Source organism: Neophocaena asiaeorientalis, unplaced genomic scaffold (genome assembly GCF_003031525.2).
Source record: "Neophocaena asiaeorientalis asiaeorientalis breed wild unplaced genomic scaffold, Neophocaena_asiaeorientalis_V1.1 scaffold648, whole genome shotgun sequence".
NCBI lineage: Eukaryota > Metazoa > Chordata > Mammalia > Artiodactyla > Phocoenidae > Neophocaena > Neophocaena asiaeorientalis.
The window spans coordinates 1949364-1968517 of NW_020172781.1; the positions used below are offsets into that span (position 1 = coordinate 1949364).

Here is a 19154-nt window from a genome sequence, read left to right on the forward strand (position 1 = left end):
AGCCCAGATGTCAGGCTTGGACCACAAGGGAAGGGCCAGGCCTGCTCCCATGGGGGCTGCTGTTTGTTCAGCTGGTGCCCCGTCACCTCTCCCCTGCTGGGCTGTTTTCATCGCTCTCTACAGGGGATGAGGTTCCCTTTGAAGCCCAGCAGGTCTGAAACCTAAGTGGCAGGGATGCTGTGACCCTAGTGTTCCTTTCACAGGCATATGACCTAACCAATTCCTAGGCAATTTCCAGATTTCTCCCTGAGCTCACATGGCTGGGGGCAGAGGGAGGGCCACCTTTCCGACTGACTGGTGACGCCCATTCTCTTCTCCCACTGCTGCTGGGGGCACTTATGGTAGCCTTCTGCCCATTCTGTAGATGGGACAGCTGAGGCTGGGTGAGGCCAGGCTGGGGACCATCCACAACTACTGTCCCCACGACTCAAAGCACAGCTGTGCCTGGCACTCCCAAGCTGTCAGGCTGGAGTCACAGGTGGCGGCTGGTTTCAGCATCTTCCAAGCCTACATCATCCCTTCTCTGGGTACCTGGAGCTCCACTCAGCCCTGGTGCCCTTATGGGAACATCCTGTCTGAAGACACACTTAGGCTGCTGGAGACCAGGTGGGGCCACCCAGTGGGAAGAGCAGCCATCACTGGGGAAGGCACCGCCAGAATTTAGACTCCTAGGCAGGTCGTTGTATCGATGGAGAGATAGAGGCCCAGAGAGGGTGAGTGACTTGCCCGAAGTCACACAGTCGATCACTCTTCTGGAACCCAGGCCTCTCAGACAGGTCTCAAGGTGGAGAATAAGGTGACATTCAACGAGCCAGCTGAGAGAGTCCCCTCCCCCTTCTCCCTTGAGAGCTCTGGCTCGTTGCCGGATTCTGTACCAAAGCAGAAACAGCCTGTGCAACCCCAGAGGCCTCCAGGGCCCAGCTACCCGGTTACAGGACCCCTTGGGACCCTCTCGCAGACAACCTGGAGGGCCCCAGGGGGCTGGGCCTGACACCAGGGGCAAGAAGGATGTGCGTTTGGACTGGAAAGGGTCCGTCCACTGGTGGCCGCTGGTCCAACTAGTCCGTACGTGGGTGTCTCCCACCACCACCTGTCACACTGCCTGCATCTCCACCCTTACAGATCCATCCTGTTGCCTCTGGCTGCTTGTCTGGCTCCTGGAGTCTCTTCTGGTACCATAAATTCATCATCATTTTTATTTGACAGTCATTGGTGCCTGCTCAGTACCAGGCCCTGGGCTGGTTCCTAGGAACTCAGAAAGAAGGACAAGACCCCTGCCAAACTGATTTCAGCATCTAGTGAAGGCAAAGACAAATATCAATACATATCATGGGAACGGCAGTTGAACTCGTGGATTCAGATATAGATCTGAATTCCAGCCTGGCCCCATGCTGGCTGTGTGACCATGCGCAAGCCCCTTAACCTCTCTGAGCCTCAGATTCCTGCTCTGTAAAATGGGAATAAGAATAGTTCCTACCTGAGAGGATTATTACCCTGAGCACTCAATGAGGTGATGTAGGTAGAAGCATGGGGAATATTGCTTTGCTCACAGCACTCACGCTGCAGTAGGAAAAAGATCTAAAGACCTCATAGGAGAGGTACAGGTTACCCTTGGCACATGATGTGGGCAGTGTGTGCCTGGGGCCTCTGATAGGGAGGACTTCCTGGAGGAGGAATCCTCCAAGACTTTGTATGGTTTGAGGAACACTTCTGGCTAGAGGACACCCAGGCCTGAGTGGAAAACGGAGGCAGTGACAGAAGTGGGAAGAGGTAAGGAGCGGAAGGGAGGCCTCTTGAGTCCCACCGGGCACGGCCGGGCTGCCAGCTGTCACCCTTTAGCGGCCAGGCCCCAGGGGACCCGGAGTCACACTGCAGGACCAGCCTCGTTAATCATGGGCCCTTGGAGGCCAGAGCTGAAGCAGGCTGGGCAGGGGCTGACGTAGGCCCTTCCTGACCCATTTTATACATAGCAAAGGTGAGGCTCAGAGGGTGGGGAGCCACCTGCCCAAGCTAGGAAGAGATGGATCAGAGATTCAGATCTAGGTGGTCTGCAGCGCCCACCCTGCGCCAGGCCTGGCTGCCCCAGCACCTTGGACAGCGCCCACCCACGGCTGGACCAGTCCTGTGGGGTGTGGGTGTGAGAGATCCTGGGTCAAATCCTCCCCATAGCCTCTCCTCTCTCCTCTCATGTACCCTGCCTCCCCTCTCCATCCTTTCCTGCTCTCTCCAACGCCCCCCCGCATCGGTCCAAGGGAGCTAGGGTCTGACCTAGAGATGAAGGAGGTGACGGAAGCTGTGATGCGGAAGTGTGGGGCTGGAGTAGGCGAGGTGATAGGGAAGGTGATGAGAGCCGTGGAGGGGGGAGGGGCCGGGGAGGTGTTGGGGACCATGACTGGGGCTATTGCTGGTGGGGTGGAGTTGGGGGTGTAATAAAGGGGACCGTGATGGGGAGGGTAATAACGGCTGTGATGGAGGGGAGTGAAGGGGGAGGCATGGGGGTTCTACAGAGGGGATGACGGGGGATGTGATGGGAGGGTAATGAGGAGGGGCCAGGATGGGGAGGTGATGGGGCAGGACTGGTCACGGTGGAGCTGCCCATTCAGGCTGTGGGCAGTGGGATCCCTAGCTCCCTCCTCAGTGCGGTATTTTCAAGGTATGGAAGGTGCCCAGGGCCCTCCCACGCCTCCCTCCCCGCACACCTGTGTCTCCCTGGGCCTCCCTCCTTCCTCTCACTCCTGCATCACACCCAGTGGTAGCCACTCTGCAGGACGGCCTCCAGGTCCCAAGACAGTTGCCCCCACCATGAGTCCCCCTGGCCTCCCAGTCCACAGAGGCACCCCACCAGCTGCCAGCTGCCCTAGGCTGATACCAGCTGAGAGCAGGGGGCCCCAGATCTGGAACTGGCTGCCTCAGGGAGCCCTGTTGGTGCGGCCCAGGCTCTAGATTCCCTCCTTCGCAGCCCTCTGGTAACTGTGGGGTGGGGTGAGGGGGTGAGGGGGTGCTGGCTTTTGACTCTGGGTAAACCACACTCTCTCCATGAGCCTCAGTTTCCTCCTCTGTAATATGGGTCCAACAACAGGACTCTCTCATGGGATTGTGGTCAGTACTAATTTGTTCATTCTTTCAGCAGGAATTTAATGAGTACCTGCTATGGGCCAGACACCGTCCTAGGCACTAGGGATGCAGCAGTGAACAGGACAGATACAAATCACTGCCCTCAAAGCCCTTGTATTTTGGTAGGGGTGATGGGCATGACACAGGTGGCCAGACGCCGAGGAGGTCCGGGATGTGGGGCTGTTCCTGATCTTTGGGCTCCAGGAGCAGGCAGGCCGGAGACTGAGTCTCCCCCAGGTCCTGTGTAGCTGCGTCCTTGCTCTGTCACCCTGGCCAAGCACCTCTCCCTCTCTGGGTTCCTCCCATCGTCCCTCTGGAGCTGCTCCAGGCTGCCACCTCCACCTGCCTGAATAGGAGTGGCAGGCGGGTGATGGGCAATGGGAGGGAGTCTGGCACTGGGCCGTGGAGCTGAACACCCTGAAATGCAGAACAAAGGAGGAAGCAATCAAAGAAGGCAGCGCTGGTGACCGGGACAGTCCTGCCAGCAGCTGCAGCGTGGCTACCTCTTCTGCCGATGACAGGCTGGGCCTCGCCGCCACTGAGCCTTCGTGCCCTCCTGCCCACTGCAAGCAGAGCAAGCAGGGCACGCCAGGGGAAGCGTAGGGTTCACCTGAAATTGCACGTGATGGAGCCCTCCCCAGGTTCCTCTCTTCCAGGGAACAAAGGTTCATTCGTGCCAAGGCGTTAGTCACCTGGGGCTGTGAAAATAAGAGTCAAGGAGCCTGGGGTCAACATCTATCTCTAAGTTGTAGGTGATCTGGACAAAGCCGCTTTCGCTCTCTGGGTTCCAATTTCTCCATCTAGAAAGAGGCGGAAAATTCAGATGCTTCCAGGGCCCGGGCAGCCAACAGAAGTGTGTGCAGTGGCTGGGAAGGCAACGGCGTTCCACTGTTGTTCTCTAGTGCCTGGTACACAGTAGCCGCTCAGTAAATACTTGAAAACACGAACGGAGTGACTGTGTCTGAGCTTCTGCTAACTGTTGCCTCGGGGCTGCCTCTTTGGACACTTGGTGATTTTTGAAATCCAGACTTGAGTGAGTCCACCCCAGTTTTTAAATGCCTGGTCATTATATTTACAAGATGTAAACAGCGTGGCGCCCAAGACAAAATCAAATGCCCCCTCAACTTGCAATCTCCAGCCTAGACATTTGTAGTACTCAGGTAGGTTCACTTGTGTGTGTTTGGTCATTCATTCATTCACTGACTCATTCATTCATTTAGCCAGCATTTTCCAAGTACCTACTTCCCTGTGCTCCTGGCTGTAAAGGGATGCTAAGGTGGCTGAAAGCCAGCCCAGCCTTTGAGAGGCTTCCAAGTTGGAGGGCACAGACGCCTCAACACTTAGTGAGCTCTGTGCTTTAATGGCGGTACTGTAGGTGGAAGGTGCTATGTGAGTCCCAAGGAGGAAGTGATTCTCCCTGAGGGTGGCAGAGACGATTTTAAGAGGCCAGTGCTTGAGCTGAACCATGACAAGTGTGTGGGAACTCGGCAGGGAGGGAAGTGGGGTGGGGTGGGTTGCAGGACATTCCAGACAGAGGGAACAGCATGTGCAAATACACCGAGGCACAGCCATGCGTGATGTGTTCAGAGAACAACTAGAAGTCTGGTGTCGTTAGAGTGTGAGGCTGTGCGGACAGCTTGTAACGGGCCTTGAAGATGAGCTAAAGAGCTTAGACTGATTCATTCCTAAGGGCACTAGGGAGCTATTGATGGGTGTTGGGCAGAGGAGTGATGTGGTCAGACCTGAGTCTGTGAAAGATCCTCTGGCTGCCTTGGGAGAATGCATTACGGGGTGCGAAAGGTGGAAACCGGGACACAGGACGGAGGCTGCTGTAGTAGTCCATGCAGGCAGTCATGGTGGCTTGGACCAGGGTGGTGGCAGTGGAAGCGGGGAGAAGTTCAAATCTGGCTGGGCTGAATCCTGGCTTAATAACTTAGCTGTGTGATTTGGGTAAATCACTTCACCTCTCTGTTTTGGCAGTTGTACAAGGCAATGATAAAAATGGTACCTGTTCTGTAGAGTGTCATGTGGATTAAGAATTAACATGTGGGGCTTCCCTAGTGGTGCAGTGGTTGGGAGTCTGCCTGCCGATACAGGAGACACGGGTTCGTGCCCCGGTCTGGGAGGATCCCACATGCCACGGAGCAGCTGGGCCCGTGAGCCATGGCCGCTAAGCCTGCGCGTCCGGAGCCTGTGCGCCGCAACGCGAGAGGCCACAGCAGTGAGAGGCCCGCGTACCGCAAAAAAAAAAAAAACACAAGATTTAACATGTGAAACACTTAGCTCGGTACCTGGCACAGAGCAGACCCTCCGTGAGTGTTTGCCGTCATGATGATGAGATGTCTGTTTCACAGATGAGGAAGCAGAGGCTTGGCAGGGCCAGGGCACCTGCCCAACACCATGAGGGCTCCAGGGGATAGAGGACTCTCTGCTCCTTCTGCTTCCTACCCTCTCATTTCCGTCTCTTAGCTGCTGCTGCCATGCCTGGGGGTCTGAACCCGAGTGTGTTGGAAGCCAGGTGACTGGGAAGACACACACACAGCCCATAGAGTGGGCAAAGCCAGCTTGCAGCCGCCAGCAGCCTCCAGAGCGAGGGCCTTTTGAAACCAATTTGAAGGTGGTAGCCTCTCCGAGTGCCGTGCAGCCCCTCAGCCTTCCCCGGGCAGGGCTGGAGACCCCCTCCCCTCGCCTGCCCAGCTGCCAGCAGACCCTGGGGAGCCTGGGCCAGCTTCAAATGTGCAGAAACCGCTAATGGGCCGTGGCTCTGTTGACAAGTCCCCTGGGAGAGTCTGGAGGGAAACAGAACACTGCGGGATTATTGATCACAGGGCGGGAGGGAGAGGGAGGTGCCCCGGGTCCACAGACTGCAGTTCGAATCCCAGCCCAGCCACCACCCCTAGGTGGACCTCCAAGTCCTCCCAAGGAGCTTCAGTTTCCCCATCTGCCAAATGGGGCTAACAGTAGTGCACAAAACCTCTAGGGCTATTGCGAGGACTGGAGGGCGCACATAAGCCCTTAGCACAGTAGCTGGCACAGAAGAATTCGATAAAGCAGGATGGTTATTGTTACTGCTGTCAGGGAGTTGGCCAGCCACACAGATCATCAGTCGAGGGGTTAAGGGAGAGGGCCGCTATTCCAGAAGGCCATGTAATAGTCTGGGTTTGAACCTCAGCTGTGTCCCTTACTGTGTAACCTCCGTGCCTCAGTTTCCTCCCCTGGAACGTGGGCTAGTACAAGTGGAGCAGTGAAGGGAACATCTGGAACCGGGTGGCCTTGGGATGGCTTCTGGCTGGACCACTTCCTTGCAGATAACCTTGGACATGTTCCTACCCTGCGCTGTGCCTCTGTTTCTTTGCCTCTAAAATGGGATGGTGAATTCCCTGGCGGTCCAGTGGTTAAGACTCGGCGCTTTCACTGCCGGGGCCTAAGTTCCATCCCTTGTCAGGGAACTAAGATCCCTCACGCTCCGCAGCGCGGCCAAAAAAAAATCAAATGGGATGGTAATATCCCTACCTCATAGGGCCACTGTGAGGATTAAATGAGTTCACGTGAGCCTGGGCCACAAAAGTGTGTTCTCTGAGCGAGAATGATGGTTATGATGACTTCTGGGTTGGGGGAGGAATCAGGAAACTACCCCCATTGGGGCCTGGCATCCAGTGGGTGTTGAACTAATGCTTAACCCACTGCCCAACCCCCAGTCACAGGCCTCAGCCAGCAGCGGGACTCCCCCCACCTGACAGGATGTCCCATGACTGCCTCCCACGGGCCCCCCTTCCCGTCAGGGTCTGGGTGCCCCCAAACTGAGGTCACTTCCCTCCGGGAAGCCACCCCCAGAGGGAGTGGTTTGTTGCTGGGCCTTGGGACTGGCTCAGCCCAGGGAGAAACACTTTGGAGACTAGAGAGGCAGACAGGAGGGCTCAGAACCCTCCCGTCTCTCTACAGAGTCAGCTTTTTCTTAAAGCCAAAAGCTGGAGGGCTGAGACACCCACACACCCCGCCTTCAGGCAGAGGGGTCAGATCAGGACCGCATTCTCCAGCCAGAAACCTCTCACAGCGAAACAACTGAGGGCAAAGCTGAGGTAGTGAGTTCCCCGTCGCTGGAGGTATCCTAGGCTGGGCTACCACTTGGCTGAGTTAAACCCCTTAGAACCAGTCTAACCTGGCCTTTCCTTTGCTCCGTGAATAAAGCATTATCCCCAACCCTCCCAAGATTTCACTCTTCTGGGACCTCAGTTGTCTCCTGTAAAATGGGAATAATTCTGGTCCCTCCCTAGAAGGAACCGTGTGAGGATAAAATGAGTTAGTGCAAGGAAAGTGCTGAACACAGCCTCTGGCACATAGTGGGGACTCAGTAAACGTTAGCTTTATTGGTATTGCTGTAGCTGCGGTCTTCCCCCCCACCCCGTCCCCCCTCTCTGCTCCTCCGTTTCCTGGCCTAGCTCTCTCGTTCTCCCTGACTGTCCCTGACTGTCTCAGTCTCTAGGCTTCAGGATTCTGTTTCTTTGTTTTAATATTTATCTATTTATTTATGTATTTATTCTGGTTGCACTGGGTCTTAGCTGCGGCACGCCGGATCTAGTTCCCCGACCAGGGATCGAACCTGGGCCCCCTGCACTGGAAGCGTGGAGTCTTACCCACCGGACCACCAGGGAAGTCCTAGGATTCTGTTTCTTTAAGTCTCTCTGCCCCCCACTCTCCTGTATCTATCTGCCTTAGCATTTCCCATTTTGATCTCGGCCCTCTGTGCATGTGTGTCTCTCTCTGTCTCTGTGCCTTTCTCTCCCTCTCTTTTTTTTTTTTTTAAGATTTTTTTTTAATGTGGACCATTTGTTTTTAAGTCTTTATTGAATTTGTTACAATATTGTTTCTGTTTTATGCTTTGGTTTTTTTGGCTGCGAGGCATGTGGGATCTTAGCTCCCTGACCAGGGATCGAACCCGCACCCCCTGCATTGGAAGGTGAAGTCTTAACCACTGGACCGCCAGGGAAGTCCCCTCTCTCCCTGTCTCTTGCTCTCCCCACCTGTGTCTCGATCTCTCTTTGGTTGTCTCTGCCCCAGGCATGAACTGGTCACTGGCTGCAGTGGCCGCGGCCGTCCCCACACCCGGTCTCCAGGGGCCCAGCTCCTGCAATCCTCCAGCTGACATTTGGCCAAAGCCCCTTTCCCCTCAGTTCATCTGGAACAAGATTGGAATTTTTCAACCAAACATTCCTAAGAAGCGAAGGAGGGGGTGGGGGGACAGGGAACAAAAGCAGACACAGAAACAGGCCCAGAAATAGTACGTGCTTGACACAGGTTCCTAACTGCCATGGGGACACGGACCCTGGTGGCCAGTGCAGCCGGGTACCCGTGAGGCCAGAGAAGGGGAGTGGACCCAGCAGAGCCGGTCCATGTTAGAAAGACCAGCCGTGCATCCAGGCCACCAGTCTGAGGCCCTTCCCATCTCCCAGGCTGAGGAACCTCCAGCCTCATCTTAGACCCATTGTTCTGGCCAAAAATCTAGGCCAGGGCCACTGGGGAAGAGAAAGAGTGTTTCCGCCGCTGCTCCCTTGGAAATCTCGAAATCGCAGCCCAGGCAGGTCACCAGGGAACCAGCTGGCCCCCCTCGGCCTGGTCCACGGCCAGCGTGAGCTGGGAGGTGGACGGACAGGCAGGCAGGCAACACTGGGCGCTTCAGGGTGCAGGGCCCAGCGGGGAGGACGGCAGCTGCCCTAATTACTCCAGCTCGCCAGGTTCCGATCTCGTTTGAAAAGGACTCCAGGGACGCAGCCTTTAATAACTACCAGTAAACAGGCAGGAAAATCAATACCGGCTAAATAGAGCCCTGGAGAGAGGGACGCCTGGGCTGGTTGGCCCTGAGCTGGCTGGGAGGAGCTCCCAGAGTCCTTTGTTACAGAGCTGGCCAATGCTGACCTTAGGAACCCTGTCCCTCCTTCCCCGGGGACCCCTTGTGCACTTTGGCCTCTGCTCCAGTCTGCACTCCCTCTTCTAGCAAGACCAACCCCTCCGGGCTTCCCTGGTGGCGCAGTGGTTGAGAGTCCGCCTGCCGATGCAGGGGACCGCGGGTTCGTGCCCCGGTCCGGGAAGACCCCACATGCTGCAGAGCGGCTGGGCCCGTGAGCCATGGCCGCTGAGCCTGCGCGTCCGGAGCCTGTGCTCCGCAATGGGACAGGCCACAACAGTGAGAGGCCCACGTACCACGAAAAGAAAAAAAAAAAAAAAAAGACCAACCTCCTCTCTTTCCCACTCCCTCTGAGCCCCGACCTGTGCCAAGTAGGTTGCCTGTTTCAGTTGCAGACGCCTCATTTGCGCCTTGTGCCTAGTGCTGGGAACAAAAACATAGATCTGACCTGGTCCTTGTCCTCCTGAAAGTCATCAACCAGTGAGGGAGATTAAGAACAAAAACAAATCACGTAATGACAGTGCAAAGATATACATGCAGTAAAAAGCAGCATGTGCTAGCTATAGCAGCAGAACAGAAAAGCACTTCCTGGAGGAGGTGGGCATGTAGAGGGTTTTTTTGGGTGAATAGGAGTTTGCCAAGTGACCAAGGGCTGGGAAAAGGTGAATGTGGGTAATGTATATAATAATAACAGCGTCTTAGCTAACATTCCTCAAGCACTTACTGTAGCCAAGCGCTCTGCCAAGCGCCTATGATGTGCATTATCTATCTTACTCCGCCCCACAGTGATCCCTTGGGGGTGGGTATTCATACCCCATTTGACAGATGAGGACACTGAGGCTGAGCGTGGAGCCAGGACTGGCACACGGCCTGTGAGCCTTCTGAGTTGTTTCTCTCAGCCACTTCACTCTGCCCCCGCCACCCCTGACCCTCCCCTGCCCAGCTCAAGACCTGGCACACAGAGGTGATTGAATATAGCAAGTTCCCACCCCCTGCCTTCCCGTTCCGGGGTTACACCTTCCATGTAACGCAGCACCCCAACCCTTAACTGGGAGGCTAATGGTGGTACTTTGGACACATCGGACCTGAAGATCATCTGTCACGGGCCCTCATTTTGCAGATGAGGAAACTGAGGCTCTGAGAGGGGAAGACCAGGACTTGGGAGCAGATGGGAACAGGATCCCAGATTTTCCCTCTAACTAATCCCCTCTCAGGCCTGCCCTGGAAGAACACCGTTGTCAAGGAAAAAGTCAACATGCACATGCTAAATTAAAATGATAAACAGACTGGAGAATGAGGCTGCCCTGCAGGCCCGGGAGGGGACAGTTTTCATACGACTGACTCTACGCCCGCCATGCCTCTCTCATTACAGCTACAGCTCTGTGCCTCGACTTCCCCAGCTCTCGGAGTCTGGGAGGTTGACAGAGGGCAGGGGGTAGCCCATAGCCCTTAGGATTCAAACAGAGAGAGCAGAGGAGTAGCTGTTTCGGCCCTGGGTCAGGACCCAAGTGAAGGTCAGATAGAGTCTGTGCCCAGGAGAGAGGAGCTTAAGCAAGGCAGGGGAAGGAGGGGGTCCTCAGGATGGACCATGATGGGTCCTCATCCATCTGGCCGCAGATTCCAGGGCCAGGCACCCTGGCGTTGTGCCAGTTGACAGTGGAAACACTCCCCACGTAGGGAGGGCCCACTGCGTGCTAGGCACTGTGCTAGGCACAAGGGATAGAGCCAGGAGTAAAGCAGGCAAGATCCCTGACCTTGTACGGGGGAGACAGAGAGTGAAGCAAGTCTGCAGATGAATGAATCACGCAGGTAGCACTGAGTGCCAGGAAGAGAGATAGAGCAAGGGAAGAGGGTGGCAATGGAGGGCCATGGAAGGGTGGCATTTCCAATGAGGGGATGTTTGAACAGAGACCTAAAAGAAAGGAGGGGGAAAACTGTGAGAACGTCTGGGAGTGGCTAGGTCATATTCCAGGGGGAGGGGACAGCAAATGCAAAGGGCCTGAGGCTGGACATTGCTTCAGTTGTTTGAGGAACAGCAATGGGGCCAGGGAGTGAGTGAGAGGTGGGCTTTATAGACCCGCGGGACTTTGTAGAGGCTTTATAGACAATGTGGTGCTTTGTAGGTCATGGCCAGGACTTTGACTTTGACTCCAAGCAAGGAGGGAACCATGGGAGAATTTTGAGTCAAAGAAGAACTTGATCTGACTTGCATTGAATGAGATCCCTCTGGCTGCTGTGTGGGGAAGAGACGACAGAAGGCAAGGACAGGAGCAGTGACCAGTAATGAGTCTACTGCAGTAGTCCAGGCAAGAGAAACACAGTGGCTTGGACCAGGTAGACTTGGTGCGATGGGGAGAGGGAGAAGTGGTCAGATGTGGGATGTATTTGAAGATAGAGACCACTGGATTTACTGATAGACTGGACGTGGGGTATGACATGAGAAGTCAGGGATGGGTCCAAGGATTGGGGCTTTGGGGCTTGAGCAAAAGGAAGGATGGAGCTGCCAGTAACTGCAACAAGGAAGGCTTCAGGAGGAGCAGGTTTGGGGTGGAGGAAGACCACAGCTCTGCTCTGGCAGAGCTGAGTTTGGGAAGCCCATTGGACCTGCATGGGAAAGTGCAGAGGGAGCAGCTGGATACACAAGTCTGGCTCTAAGGGGAGAGGATATTGGAATCATCAGAGTAGAGACACTATTTGTCTCGATGGATCCTTTTAGCAACCTTATAAGGAAGGTCTGCTTGTGCCCATTTTAGAGACGATAAAACTGAGGCTCAGAGCCATTGAGTTGCCTGATCACAGACACACAGCTGGAAAGTTGGGCGGCTGGGGCTTGAAATGAGGTCTGTCTGCCTCCCAGCCCTGGTGCCCCACCCAGACCCTGTGCTCTGTGGCTATTCTCACCAAATCCTCCCAGCAGCCCCGTGTGATTGGGGAGGGGTGGCTCATGGATTATCATCACCTTCATTTTCGAGATGGGGCCACCGAGACTTAGGGAGACTTAAGGGACTTGCCCACAGTTGAGGAGCAGTCAAGCGTGCAGCCTTCCTGCCAGTGTGCCACGTGAACCAAAAGAATCTCTCCACACTGGCCCCAAGGCACAGGGCAGGCTCAAGGCACTGAGAAGTCTTGCAGCCTGGACCTTGTTCATCTCTTTTTAACCCAGTGTCCATGGAGCCTTGCTCTCAGAAAGCATCTAGAATTGGGAAGCATGGAGCAGAGGCTGGGAGCCAAATTTCAGGGCCCCTGTTTTTAAAATGGGAGCGTGAATACCCACCTGGCTGGGGCTGTCACGTGGCTATGTTCATTTTGAATGACCACTCAGCACGAAGCCATCCACAGAGCAGATAGGCAGCATGTTTGCTAAAAGAAGGAACAAATAAACAAACAGATGCATGAAAAAAGGAGTAAATGAGTGGATGAAGGAATGGACCAATGCAAGGATAGCAAAAGGCATGAAAGAATAAAATAACCGGACTCAGAATGGATCGATATCTGAACTAATGAATTCATTCACACGTTCAGCAAATATCTAGTGAACACCTACTGTGTGCAGGCGCTGGGGATACAGCAGTGAGTAAAACGAAGTCCTCGCCTTGTGGCAGTGACATTCTAGTGGGAGGAGACAGACAGAAAGCAAGATATATGTGTAACATATAACGTATACCAGATGGAACAGGGAAGGAGAGAAGGGAAAGTAGGAATGTGGAAGGGTGCACATTTTTATATAGGATGGTCGTAAGTGAAGGAATGATTGAAATCATGGATAGAGTTGCTGAAGGAGAATAAGTGCAGGTATGAATGATGGCAGGCACGGGTGAATGAGCTGAGAGAAGTATTGAATGAATGAACTGAAGAATACATGAATGCACAAACCAAGGCATGAATAAAGGAATGCACGAATGAAAGAATTAAGGAATGCATACATGAACTTGTGCTTGAAGTAATTACTGAATGGATGGACTGATGGACGGATTACTGAATGAGTGAGCTAATGAAGGAAAGAAGGACCATCAGTGTCGGCACGGTCGTGGCCTCTGTCGATCCCGGCTCCCACCCCAGGCTCTGACTCTGCTTCCCACCCGCTCCTTGTCTAAACAGCTCACACCCCCTTCTCCCTTCTCCTCCCCCAGGGCCTGTGATGGGCCACTGCTTCAGTGCCTGTGTTGACCCTTCAGTGGTGGGGGCAGCTTGCGACCCCCTGACCCCCTTGCTGACTTGCATCCCCGTCCTGACACCCCGCTTCCTTGCCTTCCACGCCCCCCTCCCCGGGCCCGCGCTCCTCTCGCCCCAGGCCATATGTGCTGACCCTCAAGCTCGCCCCTGCCCGTACTGACCCTCCAGCCCGTGCTGACCCCGGTGTTGTCCCCCGCCCCTCCGGCCTGTCCCGATCCCCCTGGCCGCGGATGTTAACGGCCCTCCGGTCCTGACTCCCGTCCCCCTTGTGAGCACAGGCACCATGCGGCCGGTGCGGCGCAACTTCTACGACCCGTCGTCGGCGCCGGGCAAGGGCATCGTGTGGGAGTGGGAGAACGACGGCGGCGCGTGGACGGCCTACGACATGGACATCTGCATCACCATCCAGAACGCCTACGAGAAGCAGCACCCGTGGCTCGACCTCTCGTCGCTCGGCTTCTGCTACCTCATCTACTTCAACAGCATGTCGCAGATGAACCGCCAGACGCGCCGGCGCCGCCGCCTGCGCCGCCGCCTGGACCTCGCCTACCCGCTCACCGTCGGCTCCATCCCCAAGTCGCAGTCGTGGCCCGTGGGCGCCAGCTCGGGCCAGCCCTGCTCGTGCCAGCAGTGCCTGCTGGTCAACAGCACGCGCGCCGCTTCCAACGCCATCTTGGCTTCGCAGCGCCGCAAGGCGCCCCCCGCGCCCCCACCCGGGGCAGAACAACCTCAACCGGCCCGGGCCCCAGCGCGCCACCAGCGTGAGCGCACGCGCCTCCATCCCGCCGGGGTAAGCCGGGCCCTGGGCGCAGGGGTAGCTGCCCACTGGGGCTAGGAACAAAGAATTACAGTAATAATTATAATAACCACAAGTAATATCTAGCATCTGTTAAGTATTCACTTTGTGCCAAGGGTTAACTAAGCACCTTAACGCTCATTTATCTCCAGGCGCAAGGACCCTGTGGGGTAGGGAGCGCCATCACCCCCAATTTACAGATGCGGAAACTGAAGCATGGGGAGAGTTAGTAACATTTCCCAGATCACACAATTCACAGTGATGGGTCCATAGCAGCAACTGTAATGGTGTACAGTCCATGTTTATTATTTACTAAACTATCTACGCCACCTCATTTATTACACACACACACACCCCAAAATTCCACCATGCCCCTGCTACAGATGGAGAGGCTGAGGCTGGGAGAGGTATGGCACCTTCTGAGGGCCACCCAGGTGGAGAGCAGGGATTGGAATTCACACCAATTCCAGGATTCTGTGCTGTGTTGTCTTCGAATTTTTGGAGGGTTTTCACCCCTGCCCCAGTCCATACCCATCTCACGTGGAGGCTCAAAGCAAGCATTAGGCCCTTGTCCAAAACATTTCCCCTATAGGCCACATCTAAATATCACCATCACTTGGGGCTAATACTGTGATTTTCAAGCTGGGCTTTAGGGACTCCTGGGGTGACCCGAGATAGTGGCAGAAGAGGGTGGTGGTTAAGAGGTCAGGCGCACAAGAGCCAGCCTCTCTGCTCTTGTTTTAACCAGAGCAGCCCTTTTTGGAATCTCTTTTGTGAACTGGCTTTCCCAGCAGGATGTCACTGAGGAAGGGAACCCGGTTCACACCAACTTTGGAAGTCCCTGGGTTAAGGCATCCAGGCCCCGGGATAGGGACCCAGCGAGCCTGTCAGCTCCCCACCCTGGAGCCCAGGTTCAGCTGAGCTCAGCAGAGGACCAGGCCCTGAAGTGGTGGGAGAGAGAGGGAGGGGCAAAGACCTTGACCTCGAGATAGACCAGAGGGAAAAGAGCAGCTGGGGTGTGGGTCGTGGTGCCCAAAAGGCGGAACGGGCACCAAAAGTCAGCTCTGCTCTAATTCCTCTGGCACGGCCCAGGAGAGCGACCGTGCTGATCTGACCTCAGCAAAGGTCAGCCATGGAGACAACCTTTGAGGTCACCGTATCCAGGTCTCCCCTTTCACCAACAGAAGCTGAGGCCTGGGGAAGGGAAGGGACTCTGAATCAGGCTGCCCTTCTGAACCTTTGAGAATCTGACTGCTTGGGTTCAGATCCCCTCTTGGCAGCCACTTTCGAGCTGTGAGGTCTGGGGCAAGTCCCTCCCCTTCACTGAGCCTCGGTTTCATCATCTGTGAAATGGAAGCTGTGTACCTCATCATAGCACCTATGTCGCAATGATCCTGCGGTGGCAGCCGGGACTACCACTGTTATCCAGGAGGAGGGCTGGTATGGGGGGCAGGGGAGCTGGGATTTTCCATGGGAAGGACTACAGCAGCCACCGCCTGCCAGCCTCGCCCTCCCTGCCCCTCCTCGCCACCTTCCCCTCCAGGTCATTCCTCTATGGCCCGACCGTCCCAGTGCCCACGGAGAGGAGCCCTGAGGAGGTCAGGGAAAGCATCTTGGGGAAGCAGTGCGGGAGGGACTTACCCATCTGGGGATCACAGACAGGTTTTCACTGTGGCTCCTTGTAAATTGCGACCTGGCTCTGGCTCCCTTACGAAAAGAGAGGGTTGGAGGGCCCCAGAATGACAAGAAGAGTAGAACAGCAAGTTGGAGTAGATGCAGGAGGGGGCAGAAGCGGGAAAATCCCAGGGGCCTTTGCAGCAAGAATTCAAGAACCTTCTCTCCGGGGCTGTATTGTTGAAACCCACTAGTAGATTATGAAATCAGAAGGTTGTAACCAGAATTTTCTGGCAATGGAATGGAATAGAATAGGATAGAAAAGAAAATATTGGCACGTGTCATACACAGTAACAGTAAGAATTGTTCCGTGAACCTTTCGCATGATTTCTACGTGGGTTTAATGGGTCGCCAGGTGAAATGAATTTCTTAGTCACTGATGAAACTTTTGAAAGCCACTGTTTTAGGGCAAGCTGGGAATTGCTCAGTTTTAACTGCTCAGTATCGGTTCTCCAAAGGTGTACTGTGGGTGCATGTTTACAGAGACCAACAAGACAAACAGGGTCGAAACTGCCAGACATACAGCCAGCAAACGAGTAAATGAACACAATTGCTGGAGAGAGAGGGAAGTGCTGGGGAAGGTGGTGGGATGGGGTGGTGTGGTTGAGAGGGAACGGGATAGTCAAGGCAGACCCCACCGAGGAGGTAGGTAGCCGGGCCTGGAGAAAGGCTGTTCCAGACAGAGGGAACAGCGTGCATAGCTTCAATGGGGCTTAAAGGACACGGCACGTTTAGAGAAGGGCTAGAGGTGTGGGGAGGCCTGGAGTGTGAGGTGCCAGCGAGAACAGAAAAGGGCATCCCAGGCAGGGGCAGTGCAAGTGCAAAGGGGTGGGGGTGAGAATGAATCCAGCAGGTTCTGGAGACTGCGCAGGGATAGAGGTGGAACGGCAGGGGCTGAGATTTTTTCCATGTTGGGAGTACAGAGCCAGATGGCAGGGCCTGAGGTGGGGCCTGGGCTTGGTGCTGCCAGCAGTAGGGAGCTATAGAGTGTGCTTGAGCTCACGAGGGCTCTGGAGAGAAGAAAGATTTCTCCCTGGGGGTGCTGATCATTAAACATGTCCTCCTCTGACCTGCCAGCACCCTGCTCTCCCCAGCCATGTGCCCCCTACCCAGTCTGTATCACTCCCCCTCCCCTTCCTGGGAGCTCTTTCTGACCCTCTCTGAGACCAGACATTGGCCTGGAAAGGGGACATGGGGGACTGATGGGGCTCCCTCATCCCTCCCTGGCCATGTAGACCCTGTCCAGTCTCACCCCTGCCCCTCTAACAGACCCTCCCCAGCCAGACAAGCCTGGGTGGAGACCCCCCAACCCTCATCTCCAAGGAACTCCAGCTAAAAATACCCCTGGTTCAGAGTGGGGGGGTAGGTACAGGACACGTGGAGTCTCCTTCTGAGTGAGGGGAGTGGGAGGAAGGAGGCATGGGGATGGCAGACCCTGCTTCCTCCAGGCTGAAGCTTCCCGTTGCCAAGGTGCAGGCCTTGTGTGCAAGGTGAGGCCCTGGTGCAGCCTATGATGGGAAAGGGATGGGGTCTCTGAGGAGCTAGGCAGCCAGGCCCCCCACTCCACCCTGATCCCCAAACCCCACAGAGCCCCTCATGGCCCTTCTCACGGTCTCTCTGCCTCTGTGTTTGTCTGTCATTGTGCCTGGGCTGCCATAGCAAAGTGCCACAGACTGGGGGGCCCAAACAACAGAAATGTGTTGTCTCGCGCTCTGGGGGCTGGAGGTCTGAGATCAAGGTGTCAGTAGGGTGGGTTTCTTGTGAGGCCTCTCTCCTTTGGCTTACAGATGGGCACCTTCTCCCTGTGTCTTCATATCACCTACCCTCTGTACCTCTGTGTCCAAATTTCCTCTTTATAAGGACACCAGCCATATTGATTAGGGCCCAACCTAATGACCTTGTTCATAACTTGATCACCTCTTCAGAGATCCTGTCTCCAAAGTGTCTGGGGGTTTGGGGGGCGTTAGGACTTCAACACATGAGTTCTGGGGTGAACACAATTCAAGCCACAGCCGTGTGTCTGTGACTTTCCTGTTACACTTTCTGAGTCTCAGCCTCCCTTTCAGTCTCTCTCTTTCTCCCTGTGACTGTGTCTCCCTGTCTCTGTCTGTGTCTGTCTCTTGTTCCTTCTCTCCTGCCTTTTTCTTTCCCTCTCATCAGCTCTCTCCCTCCCCTGCTCCCTTCTCTCCACCCTACCTCTCTCCTGCCGAGAGAGGTGCATGGCTTCCCCTCCCTGGCCTCAGTTTCCCCATCTGCCAAACGGAGCTAAAATCGCCCCCATCCGCACGTGCTGGCTCAGCAGAGCCGATGCGCGTGCAAATGCGTTTCAAATCACCGCACGTGATCCGTGTGCAAGGGAGGGGTGAACTCTGACATCGTTCTTTGTCCTCCTTCTTACCTCCCATCCTCGTCTCAGGACAGAGGTCCAGAGAGGGGCACTGACTTGCCCCCAGGCCACACAGCCAGTGGGGCCAGAGTGTCCCCCTGGCCAGGGTTTTTTTCCACTCCCCCTGTGACGGGGCGAGAAGCCAGCTGGCAGCCGGGGCCTGGGGGACAGACACAGAGGGGTGGGAAAGATCCACCCTGTCACCTGAGAGGGCAGCATCCAGCACTTTGGAACACAGCTGTGGGACAGACTCAGAGTTTCCAGCCCACGTGGTGGAGGGGAGAGGGAGGGGGACAGCTGCAGGCCTGTTTCCATTTACTGAGCGCTCAGTACGTCCCAGGCTCCATCTCACGGCTTTTACGTGCATCGCCTCTCTTGATGCACACAGAAACCCAAGGTGGCGGGTCCTATTATCCCCATTTTCCAGATGAGGAAACTGAGGCTCTGAAAGGCTGGCACTTGATCAAGGTCACGTGATTAGGACTCTGATTCAAAAACCCCAGTCGGCCACGGTACTGGGATACCCCACCCCCCCGTCTGCCCACTCCAAGTTTCCAGCCAGGGTCCCAGAGAGACCTGGCCCTGATTCTACAAGGTGTTGTGGAGTCCAGGGAGTAGATGGGCCCACAGAGGCTGAGTTTGGGCCCAGCTTCTGTGTCTCCTCTCACTGTGTGACCCCAGTGGAGCTTATTGCCCTCTCTGGACCTGTTTTTGCACCTATGGAGTGGAGCTGGCAACAAAGACCAACATGGGGGCAGATATCAGAGTGCCTGCATTTTCAAATCTGCCCCTAGCAGTGGGAGAGGGGGCTTACCCCTGCCGCTGCCCGTACATCCCTATCAGACTACAATGTTGCCAACCTAATCAGTGCCATCAAGATGCCATTTGAGTTTTGTTTTGCTTTTTTTAATATTTATTTATTTATTTTATTTTTGGCTGCGTCGGGTCTTAGTTGCAGCATGTGGGATCTTTCATTTTGGTGCATGGGCTCTTGGTTGTGGTGCGTGGGCTTCTCTCTAGTTGTGGTGTGCAGGCTCCAGAGCGCATGGGCTCTGTAGTTGCAGCACATGGGCTCACTAGTCGTGGCGCATGGGCTCAGTTGCCCCACG

At 55.4% G+C, this 19154-nt stretch overlaps 1 protein-coding gene across 1 annotated transcript in view; it reads left to right on the forward strand.

Annotated features, from left to right (window-relative positions):
- DTX1 (deltex E3 ubiquitin ligase 1) overlaps window positions 1-19154 on the forward strand; it is a 38599-nt gene that overhangs the window by 4438 nt on the left and 15007 nt on the right. The window contains 2 exon segments of the mRNA XM_024741516.1: window positions 13468-13900; window positions 13902-13979. Of these exon segments, the coding sequence (XP_024597284.1) occupies window positions 13468-13900; window positions 13902-13979 (511 nt within the window).